We start from the raw sequence: 19514 nt of genomic DNA on the forward strand, positions 1-19514 counted from the left end.
GGCAATGCCATAAACGTTGCCATGAATCAACATAACACTCAGATGGGAGGCACAACAGTTGCTCAACATCATCAACAACAGCAGCAGCAACAACATCAACAACAGCAGCAACAGCAACATCAACAACATCAACATCAACAGCAGCAGCATCATCCTCATGATCAAACAGGTGGGATCGGAGCACTTCCAACATGGCATCAGGCTTACACATCAACTGAGCTTCTCAATGCATTGATGCAGTCTAACACCACATCATATTCTTCACTTATCAAGGTTAATGATATCCTTAACTATTTTTTTTTTGTAACTCTTCATAAGGTCAATTAAGTACTAAATTGAATTGATTGGTCATTGGCAGCAAGAATTGGCAGGGGGGGCTGCTGGTGTAGGGGGAGCAGCATCCGCGATGGTTACAGGACAGCAAGTAGAGACGATTCCTGCAACCATGGGATGCGGTATAGTAGAAATTGGAGTAGGAGGGCATATCCAATGCAGTGAAGATGCTTCTGCTACCTCTGCATCAAATTTTGACCATAAAATTCCACAACTCAATATGCAATGAAGCAAATACTCCCAAAAGTTTCTGTTATCCCATGATCCTCCTATCCATGTATTACTAATGTTGTATCTTACTGCTGGCTCCTGGCTGTCTGAAAGCGTTGCAGGCGTACGTGTGCTCCTGATTCTTTACATTAGTTTATATCATTCCAAATTATAAATCCGAGACAAATTTAAAGGTCCCTCCTCCATCTCCCATACCACAACCAGTAGCATCTCTAAACAAAATGTGCATGGTGCTGGACTAATAGATATATACACACAATATTTAGCATTTTGCAACTTATATTACATAATACATACACCGTAAATAATATTACATTTTTTATGTAATTAGCGTTACCAAAGTACCTATCAGAACTTTAATTTCAAAGGAGTTATGTATGATCATACATCAAGGTTGTTACTTGGTGGGTATGGCACGCGAATCTTTGACTGTTTGAAAGTACAGCTAACTAGTCCTAATCATCTATTTGTAACTCTCAATCAGGCAATAATGATCAATCTAACCCTTATCATCACGGGCATTAATTAGATGATCGTGTCAGGTTTTTTTTTTTTTTTTTTTTTTTTTTTTTTTTTACACCAGCTTAATAGACGAAATTAAAATTACCCAATGAAGCCTTACTAGCTTCAATGGTACCAATCATCATGTTAGTTGTGGTTGCAGCAACGATAAGCAACGTGTTGGAAATTTGTTTGTTTGATGAAGTAAATATAAGTTTCAGGACTAATCAGGGTTGATCAGCTCCGATCAGATCGAGTGTATAAACTATAACATTAAATTAGGGTTAATGAGGAATAACAAATTAAGTTTAAATTAGTGCAGGTGAAAAAAGAAAAAAAAAAACGCACCTGTATAGATTACTACGTTTGGCTAGCTTAATACGGAGTACACAATTTCAATTGCGGTCATTATCTGGAGTCTTAATCAAATTAGCCCAAAGATAAGTCATTGTCCAACTTAGCGATGTACATTAATGCAATATGTCAACTGTAGGGTTGGAACATGGGAATAAAAATTGGAAGAGAGTAAGGTGGTTTATTTAAAATACCACAACGTTATTCAAACACCCATACTATACCACCAAATTAAGTTTGGTTTAGTGGGAAAGATTGTACATTTTAACCTTGAGGTTGGGGGTTTAATTCCCAGTAGAGGCACTTTGAGGGTGGGGATCCCTCACCATTTCTCCCTCAAAATAACTCAAAATAATTGCGCAAATACGTGCTTTGAAGGGAATTTGCAAACTATTAACTCAAAATAATTGCGCAAATACGTGTTTATTAATGGTATTTAATGGAAAATTTGTACAACTAAAATTTGCCAACATAACTTACACTCCTAATACACGTATGTACAATTGTACAAATTTGGAAAGACAATATTTCATTAAAAAAAAAATTACAAAGAAAAATGATCCCTTGAATTTAGAGGGATAAAATTAAAGTAAGAATAAAAGAATTTTCAAACATTGAAGTTAGGCTAATAATTAAGGAACTAAGGAGTAATGAGGCGTTTGGTAAGTCCACAACCCATAATGTTGTTAGGCAATTTACCAACTCTTTCAATTCCTTCCTCAAAAACAATGCCCATACCCATGGCAAAATGGGCATCTATATGACAATGAAACAACCATACACCCGGGTTATCGGCCCGAAAACGTATGGCGGTCCACCCGTATGGATGAAGGGGAACCGTATTCTTCATTATCGGGTTTACCAAGTTGTACTTTTTCGGGTCATTGAAGGGGTCAAACTTGCCTTTACCGTACCCTAACACCCAAAAATCATGCCCATGCAAATGCCACGGGTGAGTTTCACTGTTATTAGGGTTGATCATGTTTGCATTTTGTAACACAATGTCAATAGTCGTGTTAAACTTGTTACGGTAGATACCGTTACTAGAGGTCGCATTGACATTGGATTGGTTAACGTGGATGTCATAGTTTAGCCAATCGTAGCCGGTTGGAGGCGGTGTTTGGTCAAACACGTGGTGGAGTTTGTTCCTCAACCTGTTCTCCTTGAGAGCCACCAAGTACGGGGTGGTGGGCAAGGTGAAGGATACATTATTGATGGCCCATTTTGTGAACCCGTTAACCTTATTCTGAGTGTTAAGGAGAATGATCACTTTATCTGAGGTGGCGGGTGGGGGTTGAATAAACCCCTCCCGTGCCTTAATTGCTAGACTCTGGGCTAACCTTGGTTCAGAGTCGTTCCACATGGGGCCTAGGGTTGGGGTAGTTGGTGGATCTTGTTCGGGTCGATTTGGGTAGTAGTTAAAGATGGCTTTACCCGTGGGAGTTCCGGGCTTTCGGCTCACAACATTAGTTGTAGCCCAATAGTTTCTTGATGGATCTTGGTTGGCCTTTACTAGAACTGAGTAGGTTTCTCCTGAGTAGATGAATAAGTTTTTAACTACAAATGGCTCAACAAAATGTCCATCTGCCTCGACTACCGTCATGTTATGCCCCTGGTAACATATACAAGTGTGCATATCATCAGTATTATAATCAATAATACAAACAAAATAGATAAATAAGTTACTAAGTAAAAAAAAAGTCAATTACACATGAAGTATGAATTATTACCTCAATCTCAAAGTTTAGTGCAGACAAAGAAGTTAAGCTAGCAATGCGAAGGCGATAAGTTTTCCCAGGAACCACAGTAAAGGCAAACGGGGTGCATTCGGGACGTGTAGCGTTACAGACATCTGGATCCGAAGCAATGCTGACGGCTGAGCAATTGAAATTGCCTCTTCCTTGTATAAGGAGCGACTATATCATATTAAACAAACATGTAACGAATTGAATTAGTCATTTGAATTTTATAGCTAAAGGCCTAAAGTAACATGATTATAGACGTTATTTTTTATAATATAAAAGTATATTCTCATTTAAAGACGGTTAATTAAGTAAGAAAATAAAATTCTAATTAACATGTTTGACTAATACCTGAGGTTCACCAACCCAAACAAATGGATTGGAATTTAAACCTACGGTATGATCAAGAGCACTCTTGTGGTACCAATCTGTTAGCAAGATGCTACGATCAAAGTCATAAGTGAACGGCTCGGATTGTCCTTTAGGAACCGAAACGATGATCATACCGTTCAATCCTTCTTCTCTCTGCATCCCGTAATGGGCATGGTATAAGTATGTGCCCGCCTGTTCAATTTTGTACACAAACACGTATATTAGATTAATAAAATGACAAATAATATTTACTAATCTTAAACTCGGGAATTTTGTACACAAACACGTAAATTTGATTAAATGAAGTCTAATGTTTTAGTAAAAAAAAAAAAAAAAAAATTACCCTATCAACAACAAATTGGTATACAAAAGTATCTCCGGGAATAATTGGACATTGAGTAACGCCTTCGGTACCATCAGCCCATGGTGTTCCAATCTATAAAGCACGTACATACACCAATTAATAAAAATGAGCATATGAAATAAAAAAAATACACATATACTAAGGTAAAATAAAATTAAAGATAAAAGTACAAAGCTAATAAATGAACAAATTATTAAGTAAACTAACCTGTCTAATACCATGCCAATGAATGGCAGTATTTTCAGTAACCAAGTTATTGGTAACTTCAACAACAATAGTGTCACCTTCTTCAGCAGTGATGGTAGGTCCAGGGAACATGCCATTTATAGTAATCACTAATTTCTTGTAACAATCTGGTGACTTGAGCTCATACTTTACATCCCATTTGTAATATCTTGTTTTGGCTTCTACGGTACATGTACTCAATATTATCATAAATAGCACATAATATAGAGGACACTTTAAACCCATCCTATATCCATCGGTCGCCATCGTCGACTAACTAGATTTTTTTTTTGTTAGTCACGGTAATCGTCGCGGTCGTGGTGGCCGGGAGGGCAGCTAGCTAGCACAAGGAGTAAAGGGAAAAGCTAGCAAAGGGTGCGTGGTTTGGTTTTAAAAGAAAGGAGTGCATATATTTTTGATAAGCTTGAGTTTGCGTAGTTTATATATATAGTTTGTAATAAAATATCAATACACTTGTAGCTAGCTGTCCTACGTAGTAGTTAATACATATTGATATTTCTGGGGTACTTCATAATGTCTGCCATTCTTGATAGTCAAATATCTTGACTTTAACTTTGCACTTTTTTATTAATAACAGATTATTACGATTACGTAGTATTATTATATTCTTAAACCGTGTTTCTATTTGTTTATGGTATCTCCTAGATGGACGGTAAAGTAATAGCTAATACTCCGTTTATTAGTTTGCAGCAAAAGGCAATTAGTGTATGTGTGACTGTGTGCCCATACTAACATTGTATGTATGTCTGTATACGTATGTATATGTTTGACTAACGGATGGGGACTAAAAAAGTTGGTTTTCAAATATATATATACAATTATACATCTATATTCCCTCCGTCCTACTATAGTCATGGATCTGATCGTCCGAATGTGATCCATATATCCTGGGCTTATTTAAAGCTTCAATCCAAGACTAAACCTACCAACTTCATGTTATGTTGAAAGTTTTTAAAAAGGGGGTTCATGTATTATTTAAGTCCATGTACCAAACCACTATAGCGTATTTATATAGTTGTATTTAATTTATTCTTGCACGCTTTGTGGGAACTAATTGTATCGTATTGTGTTTTCTTAAACTATATAATATTCGTATAGTCCTACTCACACAAAAACATATCTTGTCTTGTCATGTATATATATGTTATACTTTTTTCGTGTTGGATTAGATCGTGCCACAGACCGGTCTACTCAATAATAATGTTATCTCTACGTCTTACTAAGCTAGGTCTCTTCCGTTTTCTATTTTGGCTGTTCCATCGAATTTGCCCCATAGTCTTGAGGAGGAAAGAGAGAGAGAGACTAGAAGATAGGGAAAGAAGTGATACAGAACCTCACCTACTTTGTTTGAACCAACTCTTAAAAACTGAAAACGCAGTTGGGGAAATCTGTGTACCAGTGTACGAGTTTTCAGATTCAACCACTAAAGTAAGATCTTTTTGAATCGAATTTTATTCTACTCGGTCAATTAATCACATGCGTGTATTATTTCTTTTAAAGAAGGTTCAATAATTGACATGTTCGTTCCGAAGAATAATTCACAAACTTTTATCATCTTTCTCATTATAATAGTATAATCTATTAATATTGGAGATAAAATAAGTTACAGAGTACTGCTTTCTATTTTTATATTGTCATGCAACTCACACTCTCAGACAGTCTCAGACTCTCAGTCACTCATTGTAGTAGTTGACACTAAAGTACAAGACAAGACGATCTAATTTACGCGTTATTCAACAATTGATCTCGCATATAGGGAGTATAATTATAAAATAATACTCCCTTTCTATTTTAATCAATGTTACACTTATCAAATCCGGTCATGTTTTACAAGTGTTATACCATCTTCGATTTTATTAGTTTAACTTTAGAATATTTTATATCTCGCAAATAATACTTCAAATTTGCAATTAATAAAAATCAAAGGTAGTACTATGTATTTCTTTTATGGCAAAAACTATTACCTCCATTTTGAATTATTTCATCAATCTTTTGTAGCATCATTCTATCTCCCTAGAATCCTATGTGTTCACGGATGTTTCTACTATGGTCATCCTTATTATGACCATCACTATACTTAAATGTGATTGGTTGATTTTAGATTTATTTTTTTAGCTTGGTCAAACCTTATTTAAGGGTAATTAAGGTATTTTGCTTTTTTAATTCATTTTCTTATTTTTCTCAAATTTCAATTATTGATTTTCTGAAATTCTTATTTTCATTTCGAAATTATTTTATCTAAATCTAATTTTAATAAAATCTAAAATTAAGATTAAACAAAAAAAAAATTGAAAATTTGTTCTTCGTCATTCATCGTGTTCATCAATGTTCATCGATGTTCATCGATGTTCTTCCCAGTTTTTGAAATTTTTCATCAAATAATGAAATCAACCACGATTCTAACATCCATTAGACCTTAAATTTCAATCTCGCATCAATGGAGACCGAAAAATTAGGCAAAATTATATCCAGCCATTGCGCATTTCTATGATACACATAATCGGTTTCTTTCATCTGTGGGTGGGTTTTAAACTTTGAATAATAGATTTTAATTGTACAAATAGCTATTTGTATGTATAAGCAATCAAAATTTTTAAGTTTTTCGGTAATATATGTTCGTCTTGAAATTCTGAGAAGGAACCGTAACACATTGTTTTCAAAACCTTGTTTGATCCAAAAAATCGAAGATCGAATTATAAAACTTGTTTGTGATTAGGGTATTGACCTATATTTAAATATGACATAACCTTAAATAAAATTTATTAATCAAGAAATGGTAATGTCCATAAATAATATTGGACATTTCCAATTATTATAATAGAATTTACTTCGATGTCAATTCATATTACGATGAACATGGACAATGATTCGAATTAATCTTATAATTATTTAAAACACAAAAATTATGAAATCAATATCTTTTAACTTTAGAAATTACATTGAAATATTGGAAATCACATATTCTAATTAGGATCTCTCAAAAAAAATTAGGATCTTTTCCTAATTTACTATCTTTTAAATTTTGAATAGAGTAAATATTGGAAATCAGTTATTCTAAGTAGGATATTTTCCTAATTTATTATCTGTACAAGTTAAATGATTGTTATCTTTTAAATTTAAAAAAAATCTTTACAAACATCAGCGATAGGGTTTTGCGCTTCACATCCTTATCATCCTCGCATACACTTTTCAATTGAATTTGTTTCACAGTTTGCACAATTACTTTTGGAATTCAAATCATGGTTAGAAAAGCAAAACCCGATGTAAGTATACTCGAAATTGATTTGGATTTTTGCGATTTATTTTTACCAATCTTTAAAATTAAATTCAATTGTATTTTTATTAATGTAATTGGTTCAACTATGAACAACTTTTTAATTTTTTTTTAAAAATTATTTATGAACATTAATTTCGTCTATATAGGGTTTATGATATAAACAAATTTAATTTCTTTGAGAATGGTTTAATTATTTTAAAATCACTCATGATCTCTGGTATTGATCTATCCTTGTAGAAAATGGAGAAACAAATAACAGATATTCATTGCAAACTGTCAAACATAGAGTTTACATTGGCTAAACTAGTTGCCGATGTTGCTGCTAGTATATCTCAGAGTTCAACCAAGGTTCCAAAATCAACTGAGTGTAGGGGTGACGGAGAAGGAGACACTGTTGGTAAAACAACACATGGAAATCGTTCGTATTCTCCTTTCCTAAGCCCTGATGGCGAGATGGTAATTGGCTTTCGTGTCTCAACAACTAAGCGGAAGCTAGATGTTAATGACACTGGCGACGAAGGCGAAGAAGTAGAGGAAACACACTTTGCTGGCTTCGATGTTGACTCATTCGACATTAGAAATATCCGTTTTACTGAGCCTCAATTTCCACCGGGTCTGGAAACACTCCAAGACCTTAAAGAGGATGAAGAAAAAGAGAAGGACAAAAAAACAAAAGATAAAGTTAGAAGCCCTGATATCAAAGTGAATACTCCAAAATCAAAAGCAATAACAACCATTGATAAAGGTGAACCACAAACAAATTCGGAGAAGAGGCCGCTTAGGAGGCCAAGCCAAAGGCAATTGAGTCAGATTGATGACAACAATGTCAATAAGAAAAAGGTAAATATGTAATCACTAAAGTAAACATAGGTCATTACATTGTATTATTTTAACGACTGACCTATCGACTATTCATCCCCATTTACAGACACAGGAATCATCATTAACAAAGCCAAAAAAGGGGAATAAAAGCAATTCAAAGGCCCAAGTTGCACAAGTAATTTCATCAATATTTATGAGCAATTTTTTTTTTGTGTACCGACTACAAACCTAATGCATATAGTAACTATAATCGTAATTTAAATGGTATTCTGTAATATTATTAATTGTAATTACATATTCGACTTTTATTAATGCCATAGAGCCAATTATCAAAATCAAAAAGGCGAAAGGAATGCACTTCTAATGCAATAACTGAAGAGGTGATATGTAGTTATATTTATTTTATTATTAGGCAAAGACATATAAATATATAGCGCATTGCCTATAAATATATTTCTATATGTCTTTCTTAAACTTTTATGCTTAAACCGCAGGGACCAAGCAATACGATTGAAGTACATACATCACCTAGTGATGAGGTTGTGTTTCGTTTTAATCAAGACCATTCAACACAATTTTTATTTCTTGAATATGTATCACAACTGGACTCTTTGGAGAAACAAATATGTGTGAATGTTCAAAAAGATGTGAACAGTGAGGAATTTTATTGTGCCAAAAATAAATCAATTATCAGGTTGACTGTGGGTGAATCTTGGTGTTTGTATCCGGATAATATGATTATTAATCAGGTATACTATTATTACCAATTTCACAGTTTCTAGGACATTGTGGAACATGACATGATACTTTTATTTTAACTATTTTAATTGCAGCTTATGAATGTCTATTTGTATGATATACAAATGGGGTTACATGACCAAACTAAGCTGATATTGCCACCAGCATTCCAGGTATTTACATTGGGTTTTACATATTATGGGAATTAAAGTTTTATTTGCTAAACTTTATGGATGTATTGCGTGTAGACATTAGTACTGAAGTCAGATAAAAGGTGCTCGCATTACATGACTCCATCTATTCTCAGTTACTGTTCCAAAGTGTTTGATTCATTTATACCGTCTGGGGATCTCAACAAGATTGAACAGGTTTGAGATATTTAATACATACAAGTTTTGTCTAATATAAATTTATAACGTCTTTGATGATAAGTGAATCACAAAATGTTGGTTTTCATCGGATATTCATACCCGTTATTGAAATAGAAGAAAACCATTAGTTCCTATTGGTGTTTAATGTCAAAATAAAAAAGGTGTGGGTAGTTGATTCGTTGCTAGTCACAGACAGCCGATACAATCTTGCTACGGATATGGTAGTTACTGGACTCTGTGGTAATATTTTTTTTGGTACTGATTGTTTGATTAACATGATTTATAAAATTGTGACTAGATTACGTGTGCCTGCAATGCAATGCAAAGAAATCCCTTGGGTCAATTTTTTAAAGATGTTAAAAGTATAACAATTGAAGTTTTATCTTTTTTAACACAGTCAAACAGGTATATCTCCTTTTACTATAAATTTTTCATAGTTATAATTTAAATAACCATAATATAAGTAATCTTTGTTATGCAGTCATGATGGTGGAATGTTTGTTTTGAAATACATCGAGTGTGGTGATATCAACGGCATGAAGGGCATTAATTACAGCGTACGGATCAAATTTTATTATTTGTGAATATCATTTGTTATTACTGCACAGTACAATTAATAAGTACCTTTTCATTTGTTTCATTGACCAGACAACTGACATGCGTGTTGAACGATTAAAGTACCTTCCAAGACTTCTTCTTAGCAAGAACAATGAAGAAAGTAACATCGAGAGGTTGATTGGTGCTAAATCAAGCTGAGTTTCATTCCAATGTATCTTTTTATCTTGGAATTGTTATACAAGTATTTACCTATAATGGACAACATAAATAAATAAAAGTTAAATTTCATTAGTGTTTACAAGTTTTGTTTTTTAAAATTTGTTTATTTGTCTTTATGCAAATTCAAGTTGGGTGAACTACTTCCATCTTTCCTTTATTAATAGGTTTTGTCATATGATAACTATACACATTACCCAAATACCCAAATGACATCCACTGTAACGTGTGGAAAATTTAATAGAGAGGCGCTTGTGTACACTATTTTGACCTTTCCTTTAATAATGGGTTATATCATGTCATATTTATACAGATTACCCAAATACCCAAATGGCATCAAACTTCTCCATGTAAAGGTACTTTCATGCATAGTATAGACATATCACATATGTAATGACCAAACTGTATTATTGCCAAAACACAAACATTTTTCAATTTCAACTTTGAAATAATTGTAAGCATTTATTTATTTTTTTATTGATTTATTTTTATTTTAGTTTATTTTATTTCATTTTATTTTTATCAATGTTCACTGAACTTATAAAATAGTTCCATAGCGTTTGAGTAAACAATTTTAGATCTCAATAGAAACTCTTAGTTAAAATATAGGTTTTTACTTGAATGATAATGCAAAAGGAAAAAAACTAAATAGCCTAATGTAAGTATTAAGAGTAATTAGTATTCTAAATCATTCACATACATATGTAATGGCCAACTTTTAATCTGGCCAAAACATTAATTCACAAATTTTTTTTAACTTCACACCAAAACGTTAACTACCATCAAATAAAAGTTTAAAACAAATATATATAACACCATCTAATTTAAATCTAATACAAATACTATATGATATTAAAATTACAAACCAAGTACTAGTACTTTGTTCATGTCACCATACGAAATATTAAACTTGTCCAAAATATAACCGAAATGACAAATCAGATATACTAAATAGGTAATGTTCAAAAGTAGAATTTGTTAATGCCATCAGATATCAGTGGCGTGGTCCTTGCCTTCTGTGGGTGAGGAAACACCTTCAGGTGGATGCTCAGTTACGTTGCCCGCATTTGTAGTAGGGTCTTCAGGCAAAACCTCTGTTTTAGTGGTTATCTTGTCATCTGCAATCGAACCACTTTCCAAATCAACAGCCGGGACTTCAAGACTTTGTTTTTCATCCGCGCCATCAGCAGGATTATCAGGAGTTTCTTCTTCAACTGAAGCATCTTCGAAAGTTGCACCAGATGCTTCTTTGATAGTGGCTCCAGCAGCAACATCGTGCACATCCTCCTTTTGAACTTCAAGGCGCTCAATAACCAATTTGACATTTTCATCCACGACCTCCATGTCCTCACTATCACTGTCTTCACTTACCACGTCACTGCCCTTTCCTTTCGTTTTTTGCTTCTTCTTGCTTTGGCTTTTTTTAGTTGAAACTTCTGTTTCAACTTCCTTGTCCTTTGCCTTCTTTTTTTCCTTTGACACAACTTTAACTTCCTTCTCTTTCAATCCCTTCTCTTTTTTATTTCGGTCTTTTTCCTTTTCACCTTCTTCAAAAATAATCTTCTTCTTCACCGTCCCTTTCTTTTGGTTCTCATCTTCTTCTTCTTCATTTTCCTCACTGTCTGCATAATCACCAGCACCAGTGTCATCCTCATCATCATAATCACTGTCCTCATCCTCTTCTTCTTCTGATTTTGCTTTCCCCTTTTTCCTCTTTGGTTTATCAACATCGTCTTCGGCAGATCCTGTAGCATAGTCTGCCAAAAAATTTGATTTCAGCCTCCACATCTGATTTACCGCCGCACCCTACCTGTCAATCTTGTTGTTTATGCGATCAAAGGCTATCTCAACCATCTCAATATGTGCTGGTGGCGCCTTTCCTACAAGTTGCGCTTTCTCCTTGTCAATTACAGCCATCATCTGTAAAAACAACAACTATCCGTTCATACAAGTGAGAGAAAATATGACTAAAAAACCACAAACATATTTGCACTTACCTTGCTTGTTTTGTAGCCATCTTTTAAATTACAGATCATGTCATGCAAACTCTTCAATTTCACATCATTCCAGTCCTTAATCCTTGGCTGATCATACTTCCAAATGTTGTATAGTCCATCCTTAGGGGAATACTCACAAAATATTCCCTGCATATAGAGTTTTTTTCTTAACATCATTATATGCAAGCCATAGTATTCTGCCATAAACAGGTAATTACATATATACAAATATATCAAATTAAAACACACATAAACAATACACTCAGCATAACAAATATTACATATTAGTAATCCCCAACAACAATTTTAGTTAATACTTTATACGATTGAGGGCAGACACAAATTGACTTTTATCATTTGGTAATGATAAACATACACATGTGTCATTACCTACATAAATTAAAAGTATACAAGAAGGGCCATAACAAGACAAGTACTTGGCCAAGAGATATTCTGCCATAAACAGGTAATTACCTATGTACACATATGTCAAAACACACATAAACAGGACACTCATCATATTAAATAGTAGATATAAGTAATCACCAATATTTGGTTTTGTTATTACATAAAGTAACATAATACAGAAAACAGAACAAATATTGTTCAATGGTAATTACTTTCTTATTAATTACTTGTAATTGCCTAGATAATTAAAACATATGTCAATACCTACATAAATTAAAAGTATACAAGAAGGGCCATAACAAGACAAGTACTTGGCCAAGAGATATTCTGCCATAAACAGGTAATTACCTATGTACACATATGTCAAAACACACATAAACAGAACACTCATCATATTAAATAGTAGATATAAGTAATCACCAATATTTGGTTTTGTTAATACATAAAGTAACATAATACAGAAAACAGAACAAATATTGTTCAATGGTAATTACTTTCTTAATTACTTGTAATTGCCTAGATAATTAAAACAATTTAAAAAAAGCTTACCATAAGAAGCAGAGTACATCCTCCCAAATGTTTAGGATCTTCTTCGGACTTGAATTCTCTAATGGCTTCAACTGAACTATCCAATACAAATTTTGCAAAATTCCAATGTCTTACACAATCATCTTCAATGACAAGATGTAGTCATGCCTTTTCAGGCTTTTCAAGTATGTTTGGACAGATTAGGGCAGTCATAACAAATATTGTAAACATGCGTACAAAAAGAGGATTATCATGTGATGTCCTCTTTAGTTCAGCCACCATTCCTTGAACTTTAAGTGTCGTAAACCTCCACAGTTTTTTATCTAACACATCATCATTATCTAACTCTGAACTGTCAATCTCAAATCCATGGTCACTAAACCCCAAAATGTATTCAACATCCCTAGTTGTAATCTCAATTTTGTCCCCATACACCCCTAGTGTTCTAGTGGCCGGATCAAAATGATCAATGACCCACTTGCACATTGTTTTCCTAGTGGTTTTAGTGTTGTAATGTAACAAAAAACCAAATCCCATTTCCTCTAGCTTATCCTTTTTCTCTCTTGGAAAACCCTTAATTAGTGCAACAAATTATTCAAGTTTACATAAAGGGTTCCAAGATCCCTACACAAATTAAATAAATTGCAAATATTTGTAATTAATCAATCATTTGAAGTGCATGTGTAATATCAATATGAGTAACAAGTACAAAAATTCAATTTACCGCGGTGGTGGTTGAACTTCTAGAAGGAAATGGTTGCAGTTTCTGTTTTTTTTTCTGAAGGTTCAGTAGTAGACCCTGTTTTCCTTTTACGTGTAGTCATGCTTCACTATAAATATATATAAAATAAATATTAACATTTCAATTTTGACAATCTTAAGCGAAGAAATAGTCATCCACAAACATTAGAACATAACCCACAAACATCAAAACATTCTCTAAATAGTCATGCAACTTCAATTCTCATGTCATTGCTCCTTTTTTATTTTTGCGTTATAACATCAAAACATTAACCACATTCCTAATTGAAAATTAAAGTTTTCACCTTACAAAATTCTACAATTGAACCACTATCAAGTTATAATAAGTGAAATTTGCAACATCGACGATACAAACTCAATTGAACCACAAATAAGTGAAATTTGAAACACAATTGAACCATTATTAAGTGAAATATGCAACATCAACGATTCAAAATTGAAATTAAAGACAAAGTACACTTACAATGTAGGTTCTAGATTGTTTAACTTCCAAAAATTTGATAGCGCCGCCTCCGTCACCTTCTTTTTGCACCGTTTTGAGATTGATTTGGTCTAGTTAAATGTAGACTAGAAGATGAAGAGAAGAATGAAGTTAGAGAGAGAAATCTAGAAGAGTAGAGAGAGAGTGTGTGAATAGTTAATTTAATTTTTTGAATGCCGTGAAATTAAAAGTAACCGGCATTATGATTCAAAAAAAAAAAATAACCGGCATTAAAATGGTAAAAATAAGCGGTTGAGATTTTTTGCTTATATGCATTATTATTTTATTTTTTATTTTTTAAAAAGGATAGTTACCAAAACACAACTCCTTAAAACACGTAAACCAATTCCGTACAATTCGGTAGTTTTTCTAAAATAAAAGAAACAATTTTATTTTTTAAGGGAAATTAAAAACCCAAATATATTCTCAATATAAATCTTCATAGTTTGTTTTAAGGATAACTTTAACTTGATTAATGACAAAATGATAATTATAGATTTAAAGTAGGCTGTGTACAGTTTATAACTTTATATGTATTTTTTTAAAAAATGCAATACCAAAACACTTGATTGATGTAACTATAATTCGATATACATCAAAGTTTCAATGAGTATTTGAAGAGTTAATAGCAGAATACATATTCAAAACATGAAAAGAATATTAGAAAGAGAAAACAAGGATGTCTTTCAGTTATTTAATTAATTTATAAATTTAGGTAAAAGCCAAACTGGTAATAGGTAAAATCCAAATTCACCTTCGATCAAATTTTAAAAAAAAATGCAATACCAAATTGTCACTATAATTCGATATACATCAAAGATTCAATGAGTATTTGAAGAGTTAATAACAGAATAAATATTCAAAACATGAAAAGAATATTACAAAGAGAAAACAAGGATGTCTTTCAGTTATTTAATTAATTTATAAATTTAGGTAAAAACCAAACTGGTAATAGGTAAAATCCAAATTTACCTTCGATCTAATTTTAAAAAAATGCAATACCAAAACACTTAATTGCTGTCACTATAATTCGATATACATCAAAGATTCAATGAGTATTTGAAGAGTTAATAACAGAATAAATATTCAAAACATGAAAAGAATATTAGAAAGAGAAAACAAGGATGTCTCTCAGTTATTTAATTATTTTATAATTTTAGGTAATCACCAAACTGATAATAGGTAAAATCAAAATTCACCTGTAATTAAAAAAAAATGCAATTCATGTGCAAAATTGTAAGCACTTATTACAGTCTAAGAATGCATATTCAAATTAAAACTAAAAATCAGTGTTTGGATCCCAATCAAATATGGTTGGCAATTTCTCGAATTACTGATTTCATAAGAATCTGTAGCATTTGCAGCATCACCAACATTGTATGTCCTTGGCATGAATTTGCGCAATAGATCAACAAAACCACCACGTTTTATGACTTGTGGCGCAACTCCTTGAGATTCGGCTTGGCAATGCGTACCCTGATTAGTAATATCATGAACAGACTTGCCAATATCATGAACCCATGTGTCGACATTTTCATCCCAGTGGTCTTAACCTCCTTTTTGAGTTTACCCTTGCCTTTTCTTTTCTTTTGTTCTCTGATAATATCCTTCTCATTAGGATTTATTTTCTCCTTCTCTATTTCCAGGATCATTTTTGCTTATTTGTCTCTGAGCCAAATAGATCGATCATACGATGTAGACACCATTCTACTAAGTTGTGTACTTAGACCAATGAGGAAAGCAAAACGCCCATTTGCCGATGCCTGATCATTCCTCTTTTGAAGATCTTGCTGCTTCAATGAATTTGATATATTGCTCTTTGCTTTTATTGTCCACCTACCAAGAATGCAACTTTCTGGTAGTTCAACCATTCCTCTATATTTCATGACCGCAAACATATGACGACAAGGCAAACCAATTGCATTGTATTTCATACAACAACAAACTAGTTGTTTTAGCTTGTCATTGTAGCACACAATGTAATTACAATCTTTCAACACACAATCGTTTAACCAGTAGGTTGTTGACGGCCCGTCAACATGCCCTTTTTCTTCTTTCACCTTTGTCACAATGTGCCTTGATTCAAACTCAAGTTCTTTACAAAACAGATTGTACACATTCCTTGTGTAGGTTCGAGCTGCTTGTGTTTTTATTTCAGTCAATACACCAGTTATAACGGGAAATGTGTGTGTGGAGATGTAATCATCTTTGTCTTCTTCAAATCGGATATGTTCAAGTACTTGGTCATACAGCTCCACAAAACGATACAACATTATTTCTTTTGTTATAATCGTTTTAAGTGTGCTATTCATAGACTCACATCTTTGAGTGCTTCTCATACCTGCACATAACATAAGTAATGAGTGATATAATTATCACTGGACTCATATTATTCTACAAAAAAATATTACCTAATTATATATTAAGGTACAATAAAGTGTAATGATGTATATGTGTGTATAATATTACATATATTGTAACTGGTAAACACCTATTTATATGTTTAGCATTGCACATACATTTGCCACATGTTTCAACATATTATATATAACACAATTTGAAAAAAAGGACTAGTTTTAGAAATAATTGGTAACCATCTATATAATAATGTGTCATTACACTATGAATAAAAAGGTAGGCAAATGTATATAGATAACCCCCAAAACAGTACAGGTAATGATCATTGTTATTATTGCTCATTGCGTATAGAAAGTAATTTTCTTACCTGCATAAAATTGTCCAACCATAAAAGCCTCAGCCCATTTATGTTTATCATTGTACAAATCTTTAGCCCACTTTTTATCTTTTACTTCATCATATGCCTTCATTAAGTCTTCCCATGCTTGTTCAAACTCAGACGGTGTCCGAGCCCCGTCAACACATTTCATGATTCCACTGCAAAAGCGTCTGTTTGTATGGCCCTTGATGTTGCGCATAAGATGCCATAGACATAGTCTATGGTGAGAATGTGGGAAAACTTCTTCAATGGCAAGTTTCATAGACTTGTCCCCATCTATGACAACAGTGAAAGGAGCAACGTTGCCTCCAGCCTCAAGTAATTGTCGAAGCACCCATATGTAAGTGTCTGTTTTTTCATTTGTGACCAAAGCGACACCTAACGGCACTGTCTTCCTGTGGTGGTTTACTCCTACAATCACCACAAAAGGTTTGTTGTAGGCGTTTACCTTATAAGTCGTGTCGAATGCAATTACTGATCCAAAAGCCTTGTAATTCCCTTGACATATCCCATCACACCAAAACATTTTTTCTATACCATCGTACTTATCACGTGTGTACCTTAGAAAAAAAGAAGGGTCAGAGGATGTTTTTCCAAGTAAGTACGCTAACACAGTTTCTGTGTCTCCATCCTTTATCTCCTGTTTTTTGAACTTCTCACATGTATTGTACAAGTCTTTTGTTAAGAACCCGACTTCACGTATCCCCCCTGCAGTTTGTGCTAAATTTCTCATAGTGATGGATGGTTTCACTCCAGACTGAATTAAGGACTTAATTCGAATCTCATCTGCTTCGGTGACTTTTCTGTGGCTCCTGTAATATATTCAACAAAATTAATATTATTTAACGAATGTATAAACTTAAATATTTAATTAGTTATGATGTATGTGACATAAAGTGAAAACCAACCTTTCAAAATAGACTTGGTTCATGGGAACTAAATCATGGTCATTGTGCTCAGCCACAAATTCTTTCACGTACCATGAATCATACCGGTGATCCCACTTGAAACTTATGAATGCTTTGCAACCACATCGTGTTATCGGCCTCTCTTTACGCTTTCTATCAAGTCTTCCCAAGTGTTTTGTTACACGAAACCCTTCTCTGTTACACCAAATCTTTTGTGAAGTCGGATGACCATCAAATTTGCTCGTTGTTGCATGTTTTAGACGGATTCCAAAACCTTTTACCTTGGCGTACATGTTATAAAATTTAATGCAGGTTTGATGGGTTTTGAAAGACAGTTGTTGCATATCTTGGAAAGTGAAGTCTTCTATCTTCTTGCCAATTTTTTCCCATATGTCAGCAAACGAATCAAGAATTTCATCATCGTCGGTGTCTGATACATTAACAATCTCATCTTCATCGTCACTAACCTGTATTAATTATGGGTTAAATGTCGTATTTAGAATTTTTTAAGTTTGTTTAAAATAATTTTTTTTACACTGTATGTGAAATGATATATATTACCTCTGGATTTTGCATAGCATCCTCTATTGGATCCTAATTTTCAAATTGTCGATAAAGCCATTAAATTTGTCACACACCGTTTATCGTTAATAAAATATGAATTATTTTAAATAAAACAAACCACAATAAAACAAGTTTATGCCACCTACCTCAACTTCACGATCATCAGCTTGGTTGGTATCATTAGCTTGCATATGTGATTCTTCTGTTCTACCAACATCCATATGTGAGTCTTCTTCTCTACCAACATCCATATGTGAGTCTTCTTCTCTAATAGATACCCGTGTTGGCTTAGAATTTCAAAGTTTGAAAAAGGTTGTATACGTATTTGAAAAAAATAAACCAAATTTTCAATATAAAAAAATGAAAACCATGAAAAAAGGATAATAACTAAACATCCTTTTTTTTGTTAACAAATAAGTAAAAATCTTTTCAAGTAACCTTTTATTTTACTACATAATTACAAATTTTTTCAATTAATCTTTTATTTTACTAATGTTCACAAATGTGGATGTGATGTTTATTTTATTCCATTTTATATTATTTGTATAACTTAAGTGAATATATCGTTTTTTTTGTGTCCTTTAATTTTATTATGATGATAAACTCACGCTAGGTGAATAGGTATTGACAAATTTTATATTTGGCTAATACATTTGTGCGTGCTAATACATTTGTGCGTGGAAGGGCATTTAAATCACCTTAATATTTGTTTATATAATTACATTATTAAACATAATGTCTAATGTAACAAATTGCTGTCCATGGAAAGACCACTAAAATTTGATTCGATTCTGTTTCATGAAGGATTAAACTCAATTAAACATGAATGTTGAAATAATTTATTTATTTATATTTCTTTTTTTTATAAATCGTTTTGGAAATAATTGGTTATATATCAAATAAACTGAACTAATCCCTATTACGTGCCTATAATTATGGTGCAAATATATTCATTAGTATTTTGCATACATTAGTGGTTATCCTTTCCTTTTTTTTAAATCATG

The 19514-nt window shown here is 32.9% G+C and overlaps 2 protein-coding genes across 2 annotated transcripts; both read right to left on the minus strand.

Moving 5' to 3' along the window:
- Window positions 1-1922: 1922 nt before the first annotated feature.
- On the minus strand, window positions 1923-4494 carry LOC145626495 (L-ascorbate oxidase-like). Its single transcript, XM_081678933.1, has 5 exons — window positions 4105-4494; window positions 3877-3969; window positions 3513-3725; window positions 3150-3335; window positions 1923-3031 (listed from the first exon to the last, which is right to left on the minus strand). Exons 1-5 carry the CDS (start codon window positions 4387-4389, stop codon window positions 2060-2062), a joined length of 1749 nt encoding a protein of 582 aa, XP_081535059.1. The 5' UTR covers window positions 4390-4494; the 3' UTR covers window positions 1923-2059.
- An 11465-nt stretch (window positions 4495-15959) lies between these two features.
- Window positions 15960-18761, minus strand: LOC145638777 (protein FAR1-RELATED SEQUENCE 5-like). The gene is made up of 5 exons (XM_081689794.1): window positions 18657-18761; window positions 18508-18540; window positions 17947-18413; window positions 17027-17850; window positions 15960-16642 (listed from the first exon to the last, which is right to left on the minus strand). The coding sequence occupies exons 1-5, from the start codon at window positions 18759-18761 to the stop codon at window positions 15960-15962; spliced, it is 2112 nt and encodes a 703-aa protein (XP_081545920.1).
- Between the last annotated feature and the right edge of the window lie 753 nt (window positions 18762-19514).

The sequence above is a fragment of the Chenopodium album genome, chromosome 1 (assembly GCF_948465745.1).
Source record: "Chenopodium album chromosome 1, dcCheAlbu1.1, whole genome shotgun sequence".
Lineage (NCBI taxonomy): Eukaryota > Viridiplantae > Streptophyta > Magnoliopsida > Caryophyllales > Amaranthaceae > Chenopodium > Chenopodium album.

Coding starts and splice junctions, on each gene's coding strand:
- LOC145626495 (XM_081678933.1), bottom strand. CDS start 4,389: ATGGCGACCGATGGATATAGGATGGGTTTAAAGTGTCCTCTATATTAT. Junction 3,726..3,876: donor ACCAATTTGTTGTTGATAGG/GTAATTTTTTTT, acceptor AAAATTGAACAG/GCGGGCACATACTTATACCA. Junction 3,336..3,512: donor TTTGGGTTGGTGAACCTCAG/GTATTAGTCAAA, acceptor AATATGATATAG/TCGCTCCTTATACAAGGAAG.
- LOC145638777 (XM_081689794.1), bottom strand. CDS start 18,761: ATGGATGTTGGTAGAGAAGAAGACTCACATATGGATGTTGGTAGAACA. Junction 18,414..18,507: donor ATGCTATGCAAAATCCAGAG/GTAATATATATC, acceptor TAATTAATACAG/GTTAGTGACGATGAAGATGA. Junction 17,851..17,946: donor AACCAAGTCTATTTTGAAAG/GTTGGTTTTCAC, acceptor AATATATTACAG/GAGCCACAGAAAAGTCACCG.